The sequence below is a fragment of the Xiphophorus hellerii genome, chromosome 8 (genome assembly GCF_003331165.1).
Source record: "Xiphophorus hellerii strain 12219 chromosome 8, Xiphophorus_hellerii-4.1, whole genome shotgun sequence".
Classification (NCBI taxonomy): Eukaryota; Metazoa; Chordata; class Actinopteri; order Cyprinodontiformes; family Poeciliidae; genus Xiphophorus; species Xiphophorus hellerii.
In genome coordinates, this window is record NC_045679.1 from 11,784,718 (window position 1) to 11,809,393 (window position 24,676).

At 35.8% G+C, this 24,676-nt stretch overlaps 1 protein-coding gene across 1 annotated transcript in view; it reads right to left on the bottom strand.

Annotated features, from left to right (window-relative positions):
* Positions 1–24,676, bottom strand: part of mmp17a (matrix metallopeptidase 17a) — a 103,712-nt gene that overhangs the window by 46,997 nt on the left and 32,039 nt on the right. Inside the window, exons 3-4 of the mRNA XM_032570627.1 lie at positions 4,149–4,281; positions 2,205–2,340 (exon numbers count right to left, since the gene is read on the bottom strand). Coding sequence (XP_032426518.1) covers positions 2,205–2,340; positions 4,149–4,281 — 269 coding nt within the window. The remainder of the gene's footprint in view (positions 1–2,204; positions 2,341–4,148; positions 4,282–24,676) is intronic.

Below are 24,676 nucleotides of genomic sequence, written 5' to 3' on the forward strand. Positions count from 1 at the left end.
CTGCACTTGATCTGCTGTAATTGTGTTATATTGTATAACTAAAAAATGGCTTTAATTTTCTTTGCTTTTCTTTCCATTCCTTTCTGTTTCAGGGAATGTGAAAATATTTTATTTTAAAGCGAATAGCAATATGTGGACATACAAACACTTCACAACGTGACACTCTGTGTATACCTTGACTGACATAAAGACAAGGGCAAATAGTGATTAAAAAAAAGAGGTTTCTGATCAGAGGTGAATATGGTAGCTGAAAACCATCCAAACATTTCTGTGAAGTCATTCAGTGTTTCCAAATCTGTCATATTTTAACACATTTTCCACGATGATGGTGACCTCTAACTCATATTTATTAAAGTGGTCTTGCCATAATTTTGCCATCAGTCAGGTCCAAGATGATGTCAACCAAAATAGTAGGTTTTATCAGTCTATTGCCCTTTAAAATGAGTTTCTGTTCTGTGATTTCTCCTCCAAAGTGTCTGTGGTGTAACCTTCACCTGTTCATGACATCACAAAAAATCTCATTTGACAACTCAGCCACCCTGATAGCTCCCCCACCACCATCAGGATCTAGACAGGAGGTTCTTTTCCAAATCCATTTAATGTTAATCTTAAGTTAAATGTTTTGCCAGGAAATTCAGAGTAATCACAAAAAGATAAGTGAACTGTTGAGCTTTTTATTCTGTCTGTTAATGGACTTCTGCCTATTGAACATTCTCAATTATCTGGGTAAAGACAATAAAACACTGTAAGCAAGCTTGTTTTATTTACTAATCTAGCACTTATGTTGTTAATCATATAGAAAATTGAGCTGTTTATGTAAACAGTATCTTAGAATTAAAAAAAATGAAGGTGGTGCTAAGATTTTTCTCAGCTATGCAACAGTTATGAGACTTAATGAAAATGTTTGCATCCTAGAGAATCTGTCCCCTTTCCAATGATTCTTTCTGAGTGTGTATGTGTGTAGGCGTGTGTGTGCTTGTGTCCTACACAACTTGTTTTCCTCAGATGGTTGATTTCGGTGAGCACATGTGTATTTCTATATACTACACTGATTTTGGCAGCCCAAGTGGACACATAATCCACTAGCTGGAAGACGCATGAACTTCCCGCAAACCGTCTCCCAGCGTATTCACCCCTGACAGAGAGCATTTTTATCAGCCAATCTGTTCAGGTACAAATTTACATAAGCATTCAAATTGAACATCGATGGCGACATATTTACAGAGATATTAATACCAACTGAACGGTTTCGCACTTTGTCATAATATAACCGTATTTGCTGGTATTTTATGTAATAGATCAACACAAAGCATAAATGTGAAGTGAAGGGAAAGTGACATATGGTTTTTAAAATGCATTGGGTATAAAAATCGTTAAAGGTGAAAAGGAGGTTATGAGAAAAATCAATACTTTTTAGAACCCCCCTTCACTGCTACTACAGCTGCACTGATATATTTGCCCATTCTTCTTTGCCGAATAGCTCAACCTCAGTCATATTAGTCACTTTTGCCACGGTATATCAGATTTTATCTTGGCCATTTTAAAACATATCCTGTGATTTAAACCATCCTGCTTGTGTGTTTTGGGGCTGTTATTCATCTGAAAGGTGAACTTCTGTCACAAGAGTTTTGAGCCTATAGCCTTTCTTTCAGGGTGGACCTGTATTTATCTCCATCTTTCCTTCCATAACCTCTAACCAGAGCTCCTGATGAGCAAAGAAGTCTGTACAGCATGATGCTGCTGCCACCATGTCATAGTGGGGCTAGTGTGATCAGTGCAGTGAACAGTTTTAGTTATTATTTTACTTTCACTTCTCATCAGATCACGTCTCCATTCCTTGATTCGACACGCAACAGTTTGAGATGAATTAAACAAAATATAATTCACATTATGTCAATACTGTTGGAATGTCCCTGTGCACAATTGTTACGGTTTAACACCAGATGGCCAAAAACTCAGCAAGTCAAAAATGAAACAAAGAATAATGGAATGATAAACTGTAAATATAAAAATAAATTTACTGAGCTGCAACATGGTAGTTGGTCCAAACATACACTCTAGTGATTCCACAAACAAGAAATAATATGATGCTCCATTTTGAAGGCTTTGTAACCTTTGGTTATTATCTAAGGATTATTTGATAGAAATTTTTGGGTGAACGTGAGCTAATGGTTTCATGTAAGCTGATCAAAAAAATTTCCTACCTCCACGACAGGTGCCTCTTATTCCATTTGTTCTGTGTATTCAAGCTTCGTTTCCTGCGCCCCGCCGTCACGTTGGGATCAGAGACATCTGGCAGAGAGCATCTGGGTGTTTTCATTAGACCTAGCGTGGCTTGGTCTGAAGGACAATGAAGGTGAGAGGAAGTAGTTAAAAACTAAAATGACATTCCATGACAAAAAAAAACAAAAAAACAACAACTTTATAATCTCCGCTTATAGTGCCTTTAAAAAGTGTACATGCCTCTAAAGTCTTAATCACATTTTGTCATATTACAAACAACAACCTGAATGTAGTTTTAGAGATTGTATGTGGTAAAAGTGGAAGGTATATAATGTACATAATTTCAATTTTATTTTCAAATTAAAATTGGAAATGTTAGGAATGCACTTTATTTTGTATCTCTGATAACGTAGGTGCTGCAGAGATCTACAGCTAAGGTGGAAGACAGCTATGAGTCATGCACTCCACAGATCTAGCCTTTATAAGAGGGAGGCAAGAAAGCCACTGTAGGGGGAAAAAATCGTTTTCAGTTTGCCACAAGTCACATAAGAGACACAGCAAACATGTTAAAGAAGGTAGTGTGGTTAGATGAGACCAAATTTGAACTCATCAGCATGGAAAGAACTATGTGACAAGGAAACACGGTGGTGGCTCCATCATGCTGCAGGGAATCTTTTCTTTAACTGAGACAGGGAAGCATGTCTGAGTTGATGGATAGATTGGTGGAGCTAAGTAAAGGGCAATACTAGGAGCAAAGTTACATGATTACAAAAGACTTGAGAGTAACAAAAATACTTAGAAAAATGGAGGAGTACAGGTCAAATCATATTCATCTGTAGAATGGCCCAGTCAAAGTTCAAACCTAAATCTAAATGTACATCTGTTGCCAGATTAATAAAAGTGATGTCCACAGATGTCCCCATCCAGTCTGACCGATCATAAACTTGCATCTGTAATAGAAGTAAAGGATGGCTGTAGACATCGAGTTTTTCATATTTTTATTTGTAAAACATTTTGAGAACCATGTATCATTTTCGTTCCACTTCCACGTCATCTATTAAATAAAATTCCAGTAAAATACAAACATATACATATTCAACAGATATAAATACTTTTATAATGGCACTGAAAAAGATTCAATGCTTTTAGTGTCTTTGGAGAGGAATGCATCTGATCTGCAATCACGGCTGAACATTTTCTGTATTTAGAATTGGCTGCACCATAACCCTGGTAATTCAGGTGTTCCAATGCAAACATATGTGCATCAACACAATGTATTTTAAATCCATTTAAATGATAAAATACATAAGCTTTTGAAGATATCTGCTTACATGTGCAACAAATCTCTTTAGGGTGTCTGCCATTTAGAACATTATTTTTTCCACAAACCTCTACAACTCAAATCTACTCTCCATTACTGTATATGTGGGAGATAAATAATGGCAGTATTTGCAGAGGAGGGTTGTGGTGCCTATGAGTGAGTAAGACTGCCAATGCAAATTGCAGGAAATTATGAGAATACTGCATGGAGAGAATAGAAGAATGCATGCTAATCAATATACTGTTCTGTTTCCCACGTATGAGCATCATCAATCACATACAGTACGCACGTGGAGGTATTGTCATTCTTCTCTCCCCCTCTCTCTGTGACAGCAAGTGTGATTCATGTTTACAAGCTCTCCTGCGGTGGGTAGACAGCTGTGCAATGCAATACTATCCAGTAAATAGAACCCAAATAAATATTACCTTTCAGTGTTTTGTCTAAGATATATTGATTCAGTTCCTTGTAAAGCTACTCTCTGTGTTTTTGTTGCTAGGACTGCATTATATTTGTACTTCGTTTCACAGTTACTTAGCTTGACATCCTCTGCAGTCTCAAAGTAAAACAGATTGCACAGGATCTATCCGAACGCCCACAAATGTACCTAATACTCCAGTTTCCTTCAGTCCTCCAAACTTCTGCATGGCTTTGATGGCCTTGGTCAACGCCTCTTTGGTCTGCAGCTGGCCGGTAACCGGGTCGGGGGGCGGGAGGTAGCCAAATCTACTCAGCCAGTCCTGGAAGAGAAATAGCAGCAGACACACTTCAACACACAAATAGCTTTTTATTTTCACAGTGTGTAGATACTATGATTATGGGTGATTTTGTGTCTGAATACAGTCGCAATTGTATTTTTTTTTTTAACCTTAACATTATGATGCCCTAATAGAAAAGCGTGATAAGATTCTATCTCATAGTAGAAGAAAACCAAGAGGTCTCAATGTGCTGACTCCAGCCTCAGCCTACTCCTTGTGAAGCTCTTAAAAATTCTTCAATAGATTTAGCTTGACAATCCTCTCACAACCACACCACATTAATACATTCATTTATGTAAAAGAAGGCACAACCAAGTATTAAATACATATAGCAAACATACTTTATTGATTTTATGTGATATTATAATTTACAGAGACACTACATTTTAGATTTTTATGATCTGTAAACCATAATAACAAACATTTCAAGAAATAACAGCTTAAAATAGCTCACACTACGTCCAACAAATCTATATGACTTTTCTTCGTAAACTTTTTCCACAAAATTCTAAATTTTGGAGCTGTACTTGAACAGGATAAAGGTTGCTCTTAAATTTAAAATCTTTACTGTAGTTTGTTTATGACTACAAAGTGTGTAGAGAAGGTTCAACCTGGTAAGAGACATTTAACCAAACATTAGTGGGATTAAGGAAGATTCACAATAAATTCAAACTTCTGCAAGCAGTTTTATTGTCCAAATAAACCATGTTTACACACACGCACACACAATGAATAACAAACTAAATTGATTGACCCTGTGCAAATTAATTTGGATTCAGCTTTTCTAACAAACACCTTTTGTCAGGCAACACTGAATACAATTTCCAGTAGCTGCAATTTTAAGCGTTTGTTTTTATTGTCTAATCTACAAATTCTCTCAGCCTGTATCTTTTTTTTCCCATATCTCTCAGATTTACCCATCAATTGTCTAATGTGCAGCATGACAAGCATGTTTTTACTCTTCACTTACAAAACTCAGAGTAACAAATGTTTTTGTCACGAAATGCGGTGGTGGGTGGTGAGGCAGACGCGGTAGGACCAGGTTGAAGTGAGAAAAGAATGTTTAATGGTGAATAAGCCAACCAAAACAATCCAACCTCCAGGCAGGACAGCTGAGTGGAAGCTAAGGCTCACCCTGGTAGCAACTGGGGACACGAATGGACAGGCTTGACTGGGACACACGACTACAAAAGAGTAACTTGACAGCTTAGACAAGGACCCGACGAGGAACAAAGAACACAGGTGGGGTTAAATACACTCAAGGAACGAGACACACCTGGGAATGAGACACACCTGGGAAACAATCAAGGGGAAAACAGGACAACAAGGGGACTCAGAGACACAGAAAACTCTAAATAAACACAGAGAAAAACTCAAATCATGACAGTTTTCACCAGAAATCACAAAAATTACAATGAACAAGATATTCTGCTCTTCAGAGATGGAAAATATTCACCTATAGAAGACAAAGGCAATTGCTGCTGTCCAACATGAGCAGAAAAATAAATGAATTGATATTTTTGTTTCTGCATCAGTAAATATGGTGAAACTATACTTTAAAATAAGGTAAAAACGAGTTTTTACTAGATACTTAGAAATCAAACAATGCCTTAGAAGTATTTAGCATACGAAAAGAAACATTTGTGTAATGTCTGTGTCCAGGCATTAACTTTCTGCTTGATGTCTTGAGACACAGTCATAGCATTTCTAGCCTTTGTTAACAGCCCAGGAACCTCACCAGGAATGTGTACTGCTTTTTTCATTCTCTGGAAACAATATCACATATTTTACTAACTAGATAAATACAAAGGAGGTCCTCTGGCAAGTAAAACCAAAGCAAAAGTCAATATAAACACAGTGCTCTTAAAATCTGTGTTTATGAAAGGCAATTATACTATTTATATGAAGGCTGGAGACATGAATGAAGATAACTACAGAGTTTAATACACACAACTAATTCAATTTCAGGTGTTGCTATGAACACAAATTTCTTGAACATTGGAAAATGATCCTTTCAGCAAGTGAATGATAAGTCAGCAAAAAAAAACCCCCAAAAAACAGTATACCCCGGCCATACATAAAACATACTGATATTGATTCTTGCAAAATTTTTAGTAGACTTTTAAATGCTGTACTCCATCACACACACACACATATATATATATATATATATATATATATATATATATATATATATACATACTTTTCATATTGCAAATATTCTAATAACCGTGGAGAATCTAGAGTCTATTGCGCATTATGCCACATTGCAGCAGTTAGCCAAATGCATTAATGTCTAAATTTAAAGATCAATGGGGGACCGTGAAATAGTACTGATGCTAATGATGCCACAAAACCAATGAATTCTGGGAAATTTAACACTACAGGCCATGTTTGATTAGCATCCCTAAGTAAAAAAAAAGGAAGAAGAGGAGGGAAAGTGCATTATAATTTTGATTATGTAAAACACTCTTATTGCCATTTTATGTATTTTGAAGCTGGCACAGATACAGGGAACAGAGCAACTTCAACATGACACAATCTTAATAATTTCATCTCTTGGTTTTTTTTTTTCCACATTTTTCTGCAGGTGTGAAAGCAGAATTCTAGAGTGTTGACTGGTATTATTGCTTAACCCTCCTGTTATGTTCCGGGTCAAATTGACCCGTTTTAAAATTTACAAATTAAAAAAAAAAAAATAGAAGCATTTTTTTTGCATGAAACGTTTTCTATTTGTCTTAATAGGTGCACTCTAGACATAAGTTGAAAATTTATTCATTTTACACATTTGTACCAAACCCTAGGTCTACTTTTTACATCGATACTGTTCGGGTCAATTTGACCCGGCAGTCAGGTTAAAGTGCAAAAAAAGATTTTAAAATGTCCAATTCTATATGTTTCCTTGCAGTTATGAACCATATTTCACCACACACACACTCACACGCAAACACACGCAACCACACACACACAAGCCCACTTTCTCACTATTCTCTTTACTTCACTAGGAAACTGCGAGAAAGCAGGTGTTCACACAACCTTTGACGGGAATCTTTTCTGTTCCTGTGGACAAACTCCACCCACTCTGAGTGACACTCAGCAGAAGTGGAGAAAAACATAAATACTCTCTGCATGACTCATTTATCTTGATTTTAATCAGCGGGTCAATTTGACCCAGAACAGTATGTGTGTCTCAAGTTCAATTATAAAGATCACCCTTTGGTAAAAAAAAAAAAGTATAATATAAAATAATTTACCAAAGGTCAACTTCAAGGAAATTATTGTTTTTTTGTGTCTAGGTTTTTTTCAGTGGACATTAAAAATCTAAATTCCATTTTTTATGTCCAAATGAGTAAATGAGCAGGTTGTCGTCATTGATCCTTAATTTCTGAGAAATAATAAAACATCATTGCACAAATATTGATTGAAATGGTTAGTATTGGAGTTAATAATCAGATACAAAAATGTTTTGGAGGAATTTTTTGGTTTCTGACACTATTGCATGATTAAACACTCCCTGGGTCAAATTGACCCACGAACATTTTTGCTGTACCCTAGAAACGAACATAACAGGAGGGTTAAATGTCTCTTTAAATATTTTACCCCACCTTTCTCCCTTTCTTCTCTCCTTTCATTTGTCTCTATCGCATTTGAAATAAACACAAAGCAATTTCTAATAACGTTGAACACATATCTGCATATCTTATTTAATCAAATATTGCATCACTTATCCAGAGAATGTAAAAAACAGAGGGCATGTATATGAATCACTTTGGTATTTTGCACCATGAGCTCTGTTTCAATACAAGTGTGAGCTCTCATGCAATGCATTTCTTGCTACTCACATTGTAATAATCATTTTCAGAAAGTAATGAGAGTAATTTGTGTCCTAGTTCCCGTTCGCAATGCAGCACAAAGCCGTGCTAATAATATCAAAAGAGGCATCTTGCAGCAGAGTGGAGTAGGTCTGATTGGAGTGGCTCACTCTGCCACCTGAAACTGGCTAGAGTTGTACGACCTCCTGAAACTGTGTCAAAAATAGGACACGTCCTTTAAGAGACATAAACACAAACAACTATTCAAAGCAATGCTTAAAATACAACATTCTTGCCTCTCAGTCTCAAAAGAGGGAGAAACATTTATAACTAACTTCCAAGCCTGCTGTCTCTGTTTGTAAGAACAATCACTTTTACAAAATCTTTCAGAAACTCTGCTCTGTTTGGCAAAGAAGTATGGATTATTTTTGATTTCTTGTCAGGGTTATGGAGCATAGCAAAATAACATAATAAGTTACTGTAAGGACGGCTTTCAAGGTTCTTATTTTGCATTCATTCAGAAGGTTCTTCAGGAAAAAATAGTAAGAAAAAAATGCTGCTTAGAACATGAGAATAACAATATTTTCTGTGCATCAACAGTGCCTTGTAAAAGTATTCCTAACACTACAAATTAATTTGGGATTTTAAGACAGATTAGGAATCCATAACACATATTTCAGAAATTTGGGGAAACAGACATATGATTTATAAAATGTTTTACTAATAAAATTCAGAAAATAATTCTGGGCTGTATTTGTAGTCAGTCTATCTTTGTCAATATTTTGACATAGAGAGACTGCACATTTACTTCAATTAAAAGTCTTTTCAGCATTGTCAACACAAACTTTCCACATTTCTTTTCCAATTCTTCTTCTCAAAATAGCTCAAGTCCGGTAAGAGTGGATAGAGAGCTGTTACATTCTTAATTGAATTTAGAACTGGAATTTGACTATGGCATTCTATTACATCAATATGTTGGTCTTAAAACAATCAATTGGCAACATACATATTTCTTCTGTTTGAGATGATGCACAAGTTTAAGTTTTCTGCCTTGCACAACATATTGCATGTTGGTCAAAAAGTTTAGTTTTGGTGTTGTATAACCAGAGCACCTTCTTCAAAACATTCCTTAAGTTCCTTAAATAACTTGTGAATTCAAGCTTGACTTTTTTCAACATTGGTTTTCTTCTTGTCATTCTTTGTGGAGTGCAAGGCTAGTAGCTTTATAACATTTTTGTTTCTGTGTTTTAAATGGCTGTGAATTCAGTTTATTTATTCTTCTTGTGTAGCATTTTGTGACATTTGTGTTCCAAAAAAATGTTTTAGGCCTTCTAGTACACCTGCAGATATTTACTAACTGGCATATGTCTGAAGCCAGGAAAAAACTTTATTCATTGGCATACTTTTCACATTTTTATTGGTCAACTTTAAAATCATTTTAATTCACAGTTATGAAACATTAGCGTGGTCTATAGGATCAAACCCAAATCAGATTTGTCATATTGTCACAAAGACGTGAAAAGGTTCAAGAGTTCTGAAAGCTTCTACAAGACCCGATCATTGTAGGCTCTCATGTCTTGATTCATACAATGGATTTGGTTACACTTCACTGCTGGAAGCAAAGCCCATTTTATACAGTAATTGCTCTATAATATCACTAATAAGCCCTCCTCAATGTGCTTAACTTTCGACTCCAATTTCTTTTCTGAATTCACATAGAAACCAAAAGCAGGAGATGTGTCTGTGTCCCAATGTGTGCTTCAAGGAAGGCCTGATTTTTGGGATCAGATGCAGCACAAAAGCATCCAGGGTGATGAGCACTGCCATGCTGGCTGTCAGATTCATGCACATGTGGAATTGGCTTTCTCCACTATTGGATTTAAAATGCAAGAACAATAGCCTTCCATCCTGTGTTTCAAGATGTCCACAAGGACGAATATAAAGTCCCAACAGCCAAACTGAAACAGAAATGCACATAAACAAGTCAGTCAAATGTTTCTTTCTTTTTTTAGGGTTTGGGAATACAAATTTCCCCCCAAAACAAAGCATAATAAAAAACATTAACAAGAATGCAAATACCAGCTTAGGTACACTCAATCCACTTTCTAATGCCTTCAGAAATGCTAATTATTTTCAACATTTTTGCATGAATCTCCAATGCTTTGCTTTGAGACTAATGCAAGACTCAGTTTGACCTTTTCTTCACAATGCAGAAAAATGAGAGTTTGAGAGTAAACAACATAAAAACTGCAAAGCTGAAAAAAAGTTACATAAAACTTTCAGTTTCAGTTCAGAACTGACCAATATGTGTTTGGCCTTGAGGCTGTTTATTGGAAAGCGGTGCTCCACTGTGCTGTGCTTGCGTATTGAGAGCAAGGTCGTTGCTCTACGCTAAGAAAACCCCCCAGTTGCCGTCATTAATCTAACTGTCAAAAGTTTACTTCCTAAAACCCGTCCCATGGAACAGAGACACAGTAACAAAAACGGCGGTAAAAGCAGATGAGTGAAACACATGGAAAAGTGAGGACAGAGAAGAAAGACACTGAGTGAAACAAAAGGAGATCTCTTGAGTCTTAACATCAGCGTATGCTCAAGGGAGCTTTCTGTTGTACGGCCTTGTAAACATCAAACCAGACCACTGACTATGATTTCACACACCACAAGAGAGAGCGGGAGTGTGTAAATGCAAGTCATGCATGAGGAGCATCAATAATGCGGGCCAACAAGAAAGAAGACAAAACACACAGAAATGCTCTTACCACATACACACACCAATGCAGGCTGTTATGCTTTCTATTGATCTGGCTCTATATGAACTACCTAAAACGCATGTGGTGTTTCAAAGAAAGGAGGAACAGCAGGTCAGAGATCAGCTGGTAGCTGCACCACCCAGGTTGTGTTATGATGCCAGCTAAGAGGATATACCCAACAACTTCTACTGTGAGGCAGCTAAAAGAAGTGCCACTGGCTGTTTTTATTACTTTTTCCATCATTAAAACCTGTTTCCAATTCAGCAAACTCTTACAAAAAAACTCAATGCAAAGTTTTGTTCCAGCACAATGTCTTTACCAGCCATGTTTTTAACCAATAAATGCAGAATGTTGGCTGTGAAGCATGGACTTCAGTTTTATTTGCAGTTTATTTAGTAGTCAGCTTGACTTTTATTAAATCTACAAAAATACATAAAATAAAAATGTGCCAGGGGAAAAACATAAAGTTTCACTGTTTACTCTGGTATTTGTTGAGAGATAAATAAGTTTATCTTAATAATTTCAATTATAGAAATCCAGACATAGTAAACAGTCCACTGACTCGTATTTCCCAAATAATTCCATGAGAATATAAAAAGTTAACAGGAATCTGTTAACAATGCAACAATTTAGAATTCAGAGCAGCTGATACAAAAATAGAAGTGAAAAACATCTGTATCCCTAATTTTACGATTAAGTCCAAAAATAAAAATAAATCAATGCATCTGCCATCAGAACATAAAAGGTTTATTGAATCATTGTTTAACTTTAAATACAGCCATTAGTACATCAAAGCATTAAAATGGAAAAACTGCTGTAGTAGTTTGCTCATCATATTTAGATAATTTCTTTATCTAGTTCTACCTTAGCCTTATCAGTTTATAAGATAAATTTTATGAGGTTCTGATCTAATTAATCCTAACCCACATTGCTCCCAGTATGCATGGCTTTCTTGAAAATAAAAAAATGGAGTTAGTATCAAAGGACTAATCTGAGGTTCACTCTTGTTTCTTATCTCAAAAAAGCAGAAACCCCAAAGATGCTGAAACAACTATGCTAGGGACAACATCAAAATACAAATGAAGAAGATCTTGAGGATAGCTTGTGAATTTCCAGCAAGAGATATGAAACTTTTCTTCATGCAGCTAAAGTTTTAAGTTCAGATAACATTTACAACTGCATCATCGCTGCTGCGGTCTCGTACATGTTCCAGCTCTTTAATTTGTTTCTTATATTGCCACTCATGCTTATCTTATTGCATCCTTAATCATCTGGAGATGCAATTTCAATGCTCCCAAGTGGTCAAATAACTACTGCCAGAAAATAGGTCGGTCTTCCCTGCTGTTGGAGCCACTTCTAATATTTGTCAACCCAATGTGAGTATATCTTCATCTATAAAACACATCAGCTGTATAGGGTCTCATGAGACTAAGTAATGGTATTGTTTGACAGTTGTTCCTTGGAGTTTTTTAATTTGTTCAAAACTCCACCCTGTCTGGTTTAGTTGGAGACTAAACTGGATATGCTACAGCACCAGATGTATAAGAAGATGATGGAGTGTTATTTATTCAAAGCTGTGAACCTTTGTGCACCATTGAAACACAAGACTTTGGCGGATGTTTTTTGTGATATCGTTCTCTCAAAATGTTTGCTTTCATGTGGATGATAGGTACAAACTCAAAATGAATATGTATATTTTGCCAACATATCTTACACAATCAGATTAAGTGCTGGATTTTTCAGAAAACTTTAGTACAATGTGGATGGACATGTTGTTCTTTCTACAAGGCAAAAAGAAACACAGCTGGTGCAACCAAAGCAGGAAGGAGACGCGCACATTCTGTTAGTGCATCTCTCTCTCTGCTTTAAACATATTTTACACTGAATAAACAAGCACGACTTCAATCTCTTTGCTTCAAGAAACATATTAAAGCAAAATATCGATGGATTCTGTTCCTCGGCCATACAGACATTTTCCTCCTCGTTTTTTTCACCTCACCCCCTCTTGCACTGACTCAGCCTTGCTCCTGCACATCTTGACATGAGGTCAGTCAGTACAGGCCTGATTTGAATCAGTTTCCTATTAAACAGAGGCACAGGGGGAAAGAAAATAAACAGAGTGGAAAGAAGGCTAGACTGATGAGAACACAACAGTGAGCAACTGAGAGACAGCTGGACCTTCTTACCACCCCCAGGTCAACGTAGAGAAAGGAAACAGAAGATCCCTTACAAAAGCAGTGGCACAATTTTAGAGTGAGATGGATGTGATGTGGAATGATGTGAAACAACAACACAGGGAGCAAACATGTTATTCTGAATTGAAAAATACAAAAATACCAGAGTTTAGTTAAGAATTACGGTCAGAATAGTCACAGTGTGTGATAATAATAAAAGAGAAAACTTCAGAGTCCCTCTGCATTTGTTGTGCAGTGGGTTTTAAATATGTGCTTTAATCAGACTGCTAATGAGACAGTTTGATTCAGTACAGCTGTTTGAATTTAGAAAATCATCAACACAAGATAACGGAATGAATGTGAAACTGCACACAATCTCACAAGCCTGTGATTGGCAAAAATATATTTATGTTCACTTTTATCATAAATAAACCCTTCACCTCATATGATCTCCACATTTGCCAAAACCATCTTTACAATAGTCTAATTTTCTTGAAGTAAAAAGAACCTGCCTTAGAGAATTTATATGCCAGATCAAGAAGATAGTGTTTGAAATGGATTACAGAACGCATGAGAGTGAAACTGAACCAACACAGAGCTGATTTTCCAGCGTAACGATGCTCACCGCCTGACTAATGCAAAACATTTACTGCTTCTTATAAGTTAGCTGCAAAAGCATTGCTTCAATATTGTCGGATGAATAACTGTATATTTTCAAATGTTATGCATCAGAGAGCTAAACTGTATGTATAAAGCTGCAAAATTGCTCTCTTTGAGCTATATGAGCACATAGATCCATACGATACAATACCAAATTCCAAGCAGGTATACATTATGGCCATTCAGGATAAAATTTCCCATTTATCACACTGAAGAGAAGTGGCCTCAGACAATGGTTCAATTTTTGGGTATTATTGCTGTTTCAATCCAACATTATAGATAGGTGTTACATATCTGCCAGACTGTTTGTGTTCCCCCGTCTTTTTTGTTTCCTGTCTCTCCACAGGTTCAGAGTGAAAACTGGTGCCAATTTGCCCTGATTGGCTCATGGATTTGAGAAAAACGAATCAGGACCCAAGCAGGTCACTTGTAGGTTTATGGACTAGGTAAGTCTGGGGTGTCCTGTGCATTACCATCACATCAGTTTCTTTCTGTTAAACACACTAGATAAGTAGGTTGGTGCCACCCATGTACTGTTTTGGAGAGCCTTATTGTTAGATCAGATTAGCAGGGTTTTCTTTTCTTTTAGTTTCCACTTAATGTAGATTATAGATAGGCCCTGTTTTGATAATTTCTTTGATTTGGCACAACCTATCTGTCCCTTTTCCCCCTGTAGTTTGTGCAACCTTTTGGGATTTTTACTTAAAAAATACATCCTATTTTTATACATCTGCATTATTTGTAGGTTTGACCAGAAACAACAGAAAGGTTGGTTTATTTTGAGTTTGTGTCTTGAAAACAAAACTATTATTTCAGAATTACACAGCTTAAAATGTTGGCAAAACAATGCATATGAAAACACAGTTGGTATTTCTGAATGGATGCATTACATTAGTAACTTGTCCATTTTTGACATGTCAGTCAAGTTGAAGATGTCAATTTTGGAGGAGATTGCTCCGTCTTGTCCAGAAGCCTCTTATTTCATGTTGATGTTAGTAACTAATGTTCTACTAGCTTGCATGGCAGAGTTGACCGCTAGTGGTTCCTAGGTTGCTGCAAAATTGCAGGCCATTTTCTGTTAGCAGTTTAAAAGAGCCATTTCTACAGAGAAAATACGAAGAGTTGGGGAAAAAAATCCAGCCAGAATAATGCTAGGATACGGTAAATGGCCTGTACTTCTATAGCACTTTATCAAGTCCAGAAGACCCCAAAGTGCTTCACACTACATTCAGTCACTCACACACACACCCACACGCTGATGGTGGCAAGCTACTGGATTGTAGCAACAGCTGCCCTGGGGCAGGCTGACAGAGGAGAGGCTGCCATGCACCAGCGCCACCAGGCCCTCTGACCAGCAGGCAGGTTAAGTGTCTTGCCCAAAGACACAACGACTGAGACCGATAGAGTGGGAATTCAAACCCCACTGATTAGTTCAAATAAGTAATTTCAAAACTAAAATGACATTCCTGACTGGAACTGAACACCTATAATTGTAGGTTTTTCTTATATCCATATATTTGTTTCACACTTTTTTTCTCAGTTGAGGAAGTGATGAATATTGATTTGCTGAACTTTCTATTTAGTAGATTAACAAAGCTAAACATTTTAAATTATGCCACATATTGCGACAAATAATGAGTCATGTCCATAATCTTTAAAAAAGGAAACATTTTTTTATTTTTAGTGTTAGAAATTTGTTTAAATTAGCAATTTGATAAAGTTGCTAAATTGTGAAGCTATAAACCATAAAAGATAAAAAATGTTTTCATTAGATGAGGGACTTAGAATGCCTGGATTTTTCTTTTTTTGTTTTATGATACAATGGAGAGATTGCAAAACGATAAAGACTCTTTGGAAAATAAGCAGAATTAAAGTATATTGCGGAGCACTCGACTGTTTGACCTTTTCTGGAGCCGAAACTACGCTTATCAAGCTTTTTCAAATAGATACCACACATTGTGTACCATTGACAAATTTCTGTGAATAGACCTCATTTGATTTCATAAAGATAAGCCAAAAAGATTAATAACAGTTGTATTTTTTTTAAAACAGCTTACTGCTTCTTCCAGAAAAGTGTAAAATAATCTTCAAAAGGGATTTATTATACAAAATTCACTTTTGTATATTTTTATACTTCCATTTTGGTCTCTACTGCTTCTAAAATCAGTACAAGTTCTTAAAAAACCCAAACGTTTCCTAGCAATAAGAATGTTTTTTGGTGCCTGAAAAATGAGGCATTTCAAAAACTTCATGATGACTAAGTCTGAAACCTATCCTGCAGGGGAGAATTATAGGTCACCTTAAAAAATACAACTCTTTCGTTCTTCATCACTACAGAATGGAAAAACTCTCAAATGCAGCTCTGAAAAGAGTCAAACTCTTATCCAACTTTCCAGAGATAGCCAGAGGCAAATTTTACTGCTTTTTTTCCCACAACATCCAATGATAGATATGATCTTCAGCAAGTTCAGGTCAGGACAAAGCAGAAGTTCGTCTGCTTAGTTTTCAGAAAAAACAGTACATTAAACCAGCAAATACAGTCACATTCACTCAATTAGAATGCGTTTTAATGAGGCTTGGTTGTTAGATTAAAATGATTATTTTAGAAAATAAAAAAATAAAGAATAAAAAACTTTAGGCTGCTGTTAAACATTATATTCATCAAGCCAAAATTTCTATAAGAATATGATTTTTAATGAGTTCTGATGTAATACTCTGATCTTAAGTATGGTTTTGGGATCTTGCAATGATAAGACCCCAAACTAATTTACTATGCAATAACATATTCTGAAAGCTGTATGATGTAAGTTAAATAGAGTAGGATGAAGCATAGATTATGATCCTTCATCTTTTATTTCCTTCATGTAAAACAGATCCTATAAACTACATTCTGACAGAACAAGGGTTACAACACTGTTGTCAGTTTATAATTTGCTAATTCATCATAACAAAAAAATATCAAATAGTGAAATAAACACATAAGCAGCATCTTATCCATCTTCCTCCTTCTGGCCTGGTCAACAAACATTTTCTAGGGTTGCAAATGAAATATCAGTATATCTATGTATTTGAACTAGTTGGTGGGATTTTGGCTCTGTAAGGAATACATAAATTCATGAATCAATTTCTAGCTCATAAAAAACATTGTTTTTCTAAGTTGTTTGTTGTACAAATATTTTACCCTAGAAAAATTCATATAGAATTCATATTGAAATCTACCCAAACATTTATCCAGAATTTTATATAGTGAATCATTAAACCACAAAATGTGCATCACTTTAGTTTGGATTCTCAATTATAAATGATACCTTACTTTCAGAATAGAGTAAAAGGGAGGTGTAAACATAGAACCTGGTTGAAAAACTTCCCAACTTTTCAGCTAATAGACAACACTGAAACGGTATGATGCAACCTCTGAAAGGCATTGCTGTGTTGAATCTCAAATAAAAATTATTGCACTCCAAGACTTGATGTAGGATGATGTGTTTATTATCTGTAGAAGTGAAGGTTCAGTTAGATTTCCTCAGTAAATGTAGTGTGTAATAATGAAGAACAGCACACAAAATACTGTGGATCTGCACATGAAGCAACAGCTTTCAGCAAAGCAGATTTCCATTACACCCTGGGAGAGTATGCAAAAGCAGTAGTGACGCTATGATTCCCTAATCAGTTGAAGCAGCTTTCCATTTTATTTCACCAGCTTATTTTGCAAAATCGTTTACTTAAAGCATTACAGTGGGATGATATAACAGCCAGATGATGACAGCTTGTGTGCTTGACTAAAGACCTCATAAAAACGAAAGTCACAGGCAGACCCTTAAAGTAAATACAGTTTCCTGCAGAAATGAAGGATTCCGTCTCACCTGTGCAAACAGAGCTGCTGACAGAAACAGAATATAAGAAAACTGGAGAGAGGTATTGCAGCTGACATACAGGGATGGTTGCACATCCTTTAGAACCATGCTTGAAAGGCTTTAGTCACAGGATAAGTCAGAAAAAAAATAAAAAATCAAGCTGAGTCACATTATCTGTTTTTGTAATGAATGTTTCTCAAATGTCGTCTCAGGTCTTCCCATCAAACAGGTCTGACTTTTGTGAGAGCTGGGTTCAGATAAAAATGAAGAAGAGGGTGACTTCCTCACTCTAACTTTATCATTACCTGCAAATTGAAAGTCACTTAAAATCCCATAAATCATGCAGTGCTGTGAAAATTACCTCTCCAAATTCACTGTGTCCTGCCTGGCTATGCCAACTGAGAATACTTTAGAGAACATGTTCAATATACAATTGGGTTTCCTAAGAGAACTTGATTTGTTTGCAAAAGTGCAGTATTGATTTCATAACTGTTGTCTGATTATGGTATTTAGTATAGGTTGTCAACCAATAGTGAAGGGGGAAGGTAAGTAGATTTTAAGCTTGGCATGCAGTACAGGGACAACCAAAAAGGATTCAAAAGACTTTTCCACCATTCTATCACTGTGCATCAGATAGTGGTAGAATAGAAAACTTTTGTGACCGCTTAGGTCAGTATGCATGTAAAATGGCATAATTGAGCACAAATTTCTTGCACAGAAGAGATATTTGGATAGAAATAAATTTATCAAAGAACTAATTTATAAAGACCTTGTCTGCTCAAAGAATACAACTGATGTCATTTAATGAGCCCTTTTACTTCCTTTGTGTGTTATTTTCACCTTGAATGAGTTGCTTACATACTTATTATTATAAACATGATTTTAAGCTATCATGAAAAAAAAACTTGTTGATATCTGCTTGTGAGAAAGAAAAAATATATTGTATAATTTCATTGCCAAAGTGTACTTGTAAAAACAGTACTGTTAGACCTTTTTTTATACCAAAACATTTGTGTTTTGGTATAAGACAGAATATGTTCTAATAAGCACAAACAAAAAAGTGTTACATAGCACTTAAACACCATATATTAATTTAATGTACTGTAGGTCTTTAAATATAAAAACATAAACATCAACACAAATCCTCAGAAAACTAGCTACTGCCCACAACATCAACAAAATCCCAGGCCATGTCAGCGTAGACTCTGCATATCGCTGGTTTAAGTGTTTGATATAAGAGCATTGAGAGGGGAACTGAGACACTGACGCCACAAGAGCACAACACCAACAGCATATGTTGATCCCTGGGTCATTTTTAATCTGAGATGTTCCAGCCATATGTGCCTCTAAGTGTGTCACTATGTGTGTGGGTAGTCTGATGTTCACTCTTGCAAACTTGATGTCTGATGAGAAATGAAGGAACTGCATGAAATGGGTATCACTTAGCAGTTTTTTGTTAAGTGAAAGGTTTGTGTGTAAGAACCATCTATCATCTTTTAACTGAAAAATTTTATTTTATTCATTGTCTTCCCAAAAAAATCTGCATGGCAAACGTATGTGCATAAGTTACTTCAAAATATTCTTATATGTCATAATACATATCTACACAAACTTACTTGTATAGTTGTTTTTTTAATTCATTCTTGTCATGAAGCAGTTCTCATTTCAAGGTGTAGTACATTTCTCAATTATTTGTAGCATATGTGCTGTTCAAATTATGTTCAATGACAATGGACTGTGCCAAACCAAGATTAGTTGAATCTGGTTTCAGCCTACCATGTAGAATAAAATTCCCACTCTACTGCACCGTGTGTTTTGGCCTGTCAGTCAGCAGATAGAGTCCTCCTGTACTCAACTTGTACAATTTGCTATCAGAAACAGTTACCGACAGCCATTGCTTCGCCACCAAAGAACGACCAGGCATCTTATTTTAAGATAATGTTTGGAAATGGAACATGCAAAGAGAATGAGTTTACCTGTCGTGAAATAAACAGCACACTCCAATTTTTCAGGCTGCTTACCGTAATTAGCAATGAGAAGAATGGGAAGAATTTACGATATTCTCCATATTAAGTAATTTCAGTTCAACACTGTTATGGATTTAAGCAGATATTTATGTAAGTAGCCATTATCTTCCGTAATCTGTTTTAAAAATGTATATCAACACACTTGGCTTCACTGTTTCACCCTAATTAAGATTTTTGCTTCATTAAAATTCAAAGAAAAATATTAACATCAAATGGATGTTAATATTAAAACATAAATATTAAACAAGTATGTCATATTGTTCTAACTACATTGAATATGGCATGAATTGTTTGAAATTTGTAAATTAAAGTTAGAGCTTGTTATTATTTTTGTTTATGTTGTCTTAGTCTAACAAGCTTTTTTTTTGTTTTATTTTTTTCTTTTGCTCGAGGTTATTTTACCGTGAGAATTATTCTATCTACTGCAAACTTTAAACTACTTTGTGTATTTATTGCTGAATTTGTGCAAAATGTTTATTCATGTTTGTTGTTGTGTATCTAGTTGATATTTTGGCAATATACAAGTAAGTTGCCTTATATACATCTTAGTGTCACAGTGAACAAAATGGTCTTCTAAGTAAATAGGTAATGGGTTAATATTTTTTATCCAATTTGAGGTAACGTTGTTCAGAGTTTTTCACACTGCTGCCAGCCAAATATACTGATTACTGCAACCATTCACGTTTATTTAAGTTGACTTTTAAGTATTTTTAGTTCTCTCTCAAAGTTTAGTTGCCTCATTTGTGTGCTGAAAACTGTGCCTCTAGGGATGTCAACAAGACAAAGACAAAGGCCAAAATGGAAGTGAGAATCTGTGAGGGTAAAGAATACTACCAGAAGATTTAAGTCCATCTGCTTTATTTTGTCTTAAGAAAAATAGATAAACTTAAGAATTGTGGCAAGTAAGATAAAGTAGCTGTCTTCAAGACACAATGGGAATATTGACAAAACAGCTTTCACCGATGGCAAAAGAGCTCCCAGAAGATTCAACATACAACAACTGAAAGAATTTATTAACAAGTGTGAAAAGACATGTTAATAATAAATCGTGTTGTATTTCTCTTCATCAAACAAACTACTGCAAGATATTGGACACAGATGTTTCTCTAACTGTTAATCTCATGTACTGAAGGAAGCACAAAGCAATTTTTTTCTACAAAAAACAGTTAAATAAGGATGATTTCCACTAACCGGTGGGAGTAAAGCAGAATCAGTAAAATTTAAAGGTAGTGGTCATTTATGGACCAAAACCTAAATACAGGCACTCTTGATTCTTTATTATTACTCATATTTCTGTTCATGGCTGCAGGACCACAAGGAGGAGGAAAGGGACATCCATTTTTTCACAGATCATCTGTCTCAAATTATACTAACAGGACATCATAACAGTTTTAGGAAACATGTGAAAAGCATCTTTTTTATAAAAATCATAAACCTACTGCAGCTTTAAGCTCAAACATTAAGGGAATGCTGACTGCTAAAACTCAAAGCAAAAAAAAAAAAGTTGTTTTCAGGATAAAATATGTTATGGTGAGAAAGTTGGTTTCTCCAAAACTCTGAAGAATAAACAAAATCAAACAGGAATCCATTAGATATAAAACAAAGAAGAAATGGAATACAAATGGGTGACATAGCCTGTGGGCCACAAATTGAGGGCAAAGCACTTCTAGCCCTAAGAAAAAAGAAACAATGGAAAAATGATGGAAAATGGGTTGCAATGTCATGAAATAATTTAGAAAAAGACTTCAAATCTTTTCTGCTTTAGGCATTCTCAACTTGTCACATGTAATCCATTCACACTGTGGAAAATAAAAAAGCACTTGCAGAGCATAAATTTTCATACGCCTCTAACTTCATACGCTGCAATTTCCATCTAATGACAGTATATTTCGGATCTTTAAAAAGTTAACCAGAATGGTGATAATACATCTAGCTTATTTGTAACTCCTGGTGAATTAAAACCAGACTTTTGCTTTTGGGTGGTTTTGCACCTCAGTTGTTCATGTCTTACAAGGACAGTTCTGACTTTGTTGGCAACTTCTCAGTTCCAAATCCAAAATTTAGTGTAGAAGTTTCTTTTGTTGAAGGCTTCTTTTATTTATGTTAAGATCCAAACTGTGAATGACACATCACATCTCATCAATCTTTTTCTTCTAAAAGATATATCCAGCTGTGCTGTCGTCTGCAGGGAGCTGAAATGTGTTGATGTTGTGTGGTGTTACTAAGTGTTTGGCTCTCTGAGTCCATTGTGTTTCAGGGTTTTATCACTAAACACTGTACCGACAGCACCTCGTTTATAGGCACCATTTCCACAAACACAGGTGCATACACATATATACAGTATGTCAGACATATCTCTGGATAGAAATAGGGTAGGCTTGGAATATATTTCCTACTATGCATGCTTGTTCAGATACTCTTGGGAGAACCTGAAGAGAAACCTGATTGTAAGCAGTGCACTGGTGATAGTGCTCTCTCTGTCCAATTTTGATATATTGCAGTCATTATCTCATAAAAAGTTGGCACCAGAGATGGTACATATGAGTTCCTGTGTGCTTATAAAAGTGGTCACCAGAGAACAAATAATCACAGCATCTGCACTTCCACTTTATCTCAGCTTTTCAGTAAGTTAAACAGAAAACAGTGGTGAAAAGCAATTATCTGTGTGTGGGACAAGCCATGTAATATTGACCAGCTGCTACCTTGCAGCAAAGTCCTTATCCAACCTGGTCGATAAATGGCGTTAACTGTTCAAACAGAAGTATGGGAATATATATCAGTAATGTCATTTGTACCCTGTTTTTGCTTTTGCAAATCTGAAATTCATCTAAAGCATGCATGCCTTGTTTGTTCCTCTGCAACAAAATAAATGAACAGAAGAATGGAGGATCTCGTCGGAATATATTTGCAATTTAGTTGGTAGTTATACTGATCTGTACAGAAGGTGTATAAGTTCTTCCATACAAATAAAATAATATCTGCTAGTAATTCAGAACAACCCTTTAATTTACATAATTACAATTTAAATGTTTTGCCAATCTAAATGGGAAGCTTTTGAAATTCTTACACCTTGAACTTTTTTCTCTTTTATCAAGTTACAACCCGAAACATCAATGTATTTTCAACCAACAACAAATAATTTTGGAGAGAAAATATCTCATTATTTATTTGTAATTGCTTATGTGTCGGACTTTGTAGGGAACTTCATAAATGTTTGTAGAATGTTGCTTATATTTTTGCACACTCCTCTTCGGTATTGTTACAGATACACATAACTACTCACTACTCACTTGTGACAGGTTTGGAGTGACCATTAATCTTAGCATGCATGTTTTTGAGGAAGAATGTTTTGGGATGAAACCTAAGCAATGTTGCCAAATTGGGCAACTGGGCAACACTAGGCTAGAAAAAACAGCTTTGGGCAGGTTATTAGAATTTTGGTTGCTTTTCTTTTCACAACCTTTGGTGGGTTTTTAGAAAATATTCATAGGAAAATTCTATGAAAATAGTTGTTATTTTTTTAATAGTTAATAGTTCTTATAAGTTTTTTTAGGTAAGCAGCTACTACATTGTGTTTGGCCTGGAAACTGTAACATGCTAATTCCAAGCAGAAAGGATCTGAACAGCAGTCAAAGCAAGGTAGTTCATGCTGTAAAGTAGCAGTGCTGAGGCAAAAAGCTTTTATCCAAACCATTCTAATATATTTCGTGATCTATGTTGAAATCTTTTTGCCTATTCTGCAGTGAATCTCCCCTCTTGTCTCATGACTTTTGTAGCCACTTAAAGTTTTCTTTTAGGGTTGTCCTTTATTTTCTTTTGATGAAATGAAATACTTTAACTTTTAGTCTTTAAATCAAGCCTTTGTGGATGAGTGGCAAACTGCATAATTCATAGTAGTGAGCGGGTAATGATAGCAGCTCCTCCAGAGTTACCATGACGCTTTTCGATGCTCTGAATGTTCTCCTTTCCTGGGCTGTCAGTTTAATGGTTCTGTCTTGGCTGGTGTGTAGTTGCATAATACCCTTTCCATTAATTTTTTTGATGATGGATAGGACAGTGTTCAGTATTCAGAGTGTGAGATATTATTTTATTACCTAACTCTGCTTCAAACCTCTCTAAAACCTTTACTCTAACCTGTGCTGTGTTTCCCATTCTTCATTATGCAGTTCGCTCCATAAAGGAATCTCCGAGGCTTCCACAGAATAGCTACAATTAAACAGAGATTAAGTTACTCACAAGTGAACACTTCTTAAAAATGAACAAACCTCTGTGGAAAATTAGTTTTACAAGACATTCTTTCGGGAAGGGGTCTCCAACACTAGTACTCAAGCTCTCCTGTCCTGCAGAGCATATTTCGACACACCTGAATCAAAGGATTGAATTACCTCTTCAGCATGTCATTAATTTTGACAAAGGCCTGGTGACAAGTCATTCATTTGAATCAGGTGTGTTGGAGCAAGATTGCCTGTAAAACCTGCAGGGCAGTTGATCTTGAGGACTGGGATTGGAGACCCGTGATTTAGAGGTATCAGACAAAAGGTGGTAGATAAATGCATGTAATATTTTTTTTTTGATTTTATGGCATTTGTAAACAATTTGTTCAGCAACATACATAAACAACAAAGGCATGTTGACCCAATTGGACAAATGGAAAAAGGCAAGTAAGATATGTTTGTGTGCAAGAAATAAAGAGCAACAGCAACATTCAGTGCCGTACTGAAAGCAAAAATGTTTTAAGTGTTTTGTGCTTTAAGTTTCATCAAAGCACAGCATTTCTAAGATGGGTTCACATCTGTGATGCTGGCAGGAGTGTGTCATCAGCAAATGCTGCTGAAGTACAGGAAGAAGCAAGAATAAACAACCCTCATGGTGCAGCAGAGCCCACTGTAGCATCTGTGTACAAATACACAAAAAACACATGAAATCTGGATTACCCCTTGCAGAAAATAGTGTTCAGTGTCTATTTTGTGTTTGTATTGGTTTTCATTCTCACCAAATGCTGACTTTACTGATACAATATCCTTGGGACATCATAGAAAACAGAAGCAGTGCAGGCTGGCGCATTAAAAAACTCATGTTGAAGCAGTAAAACAAAAAATG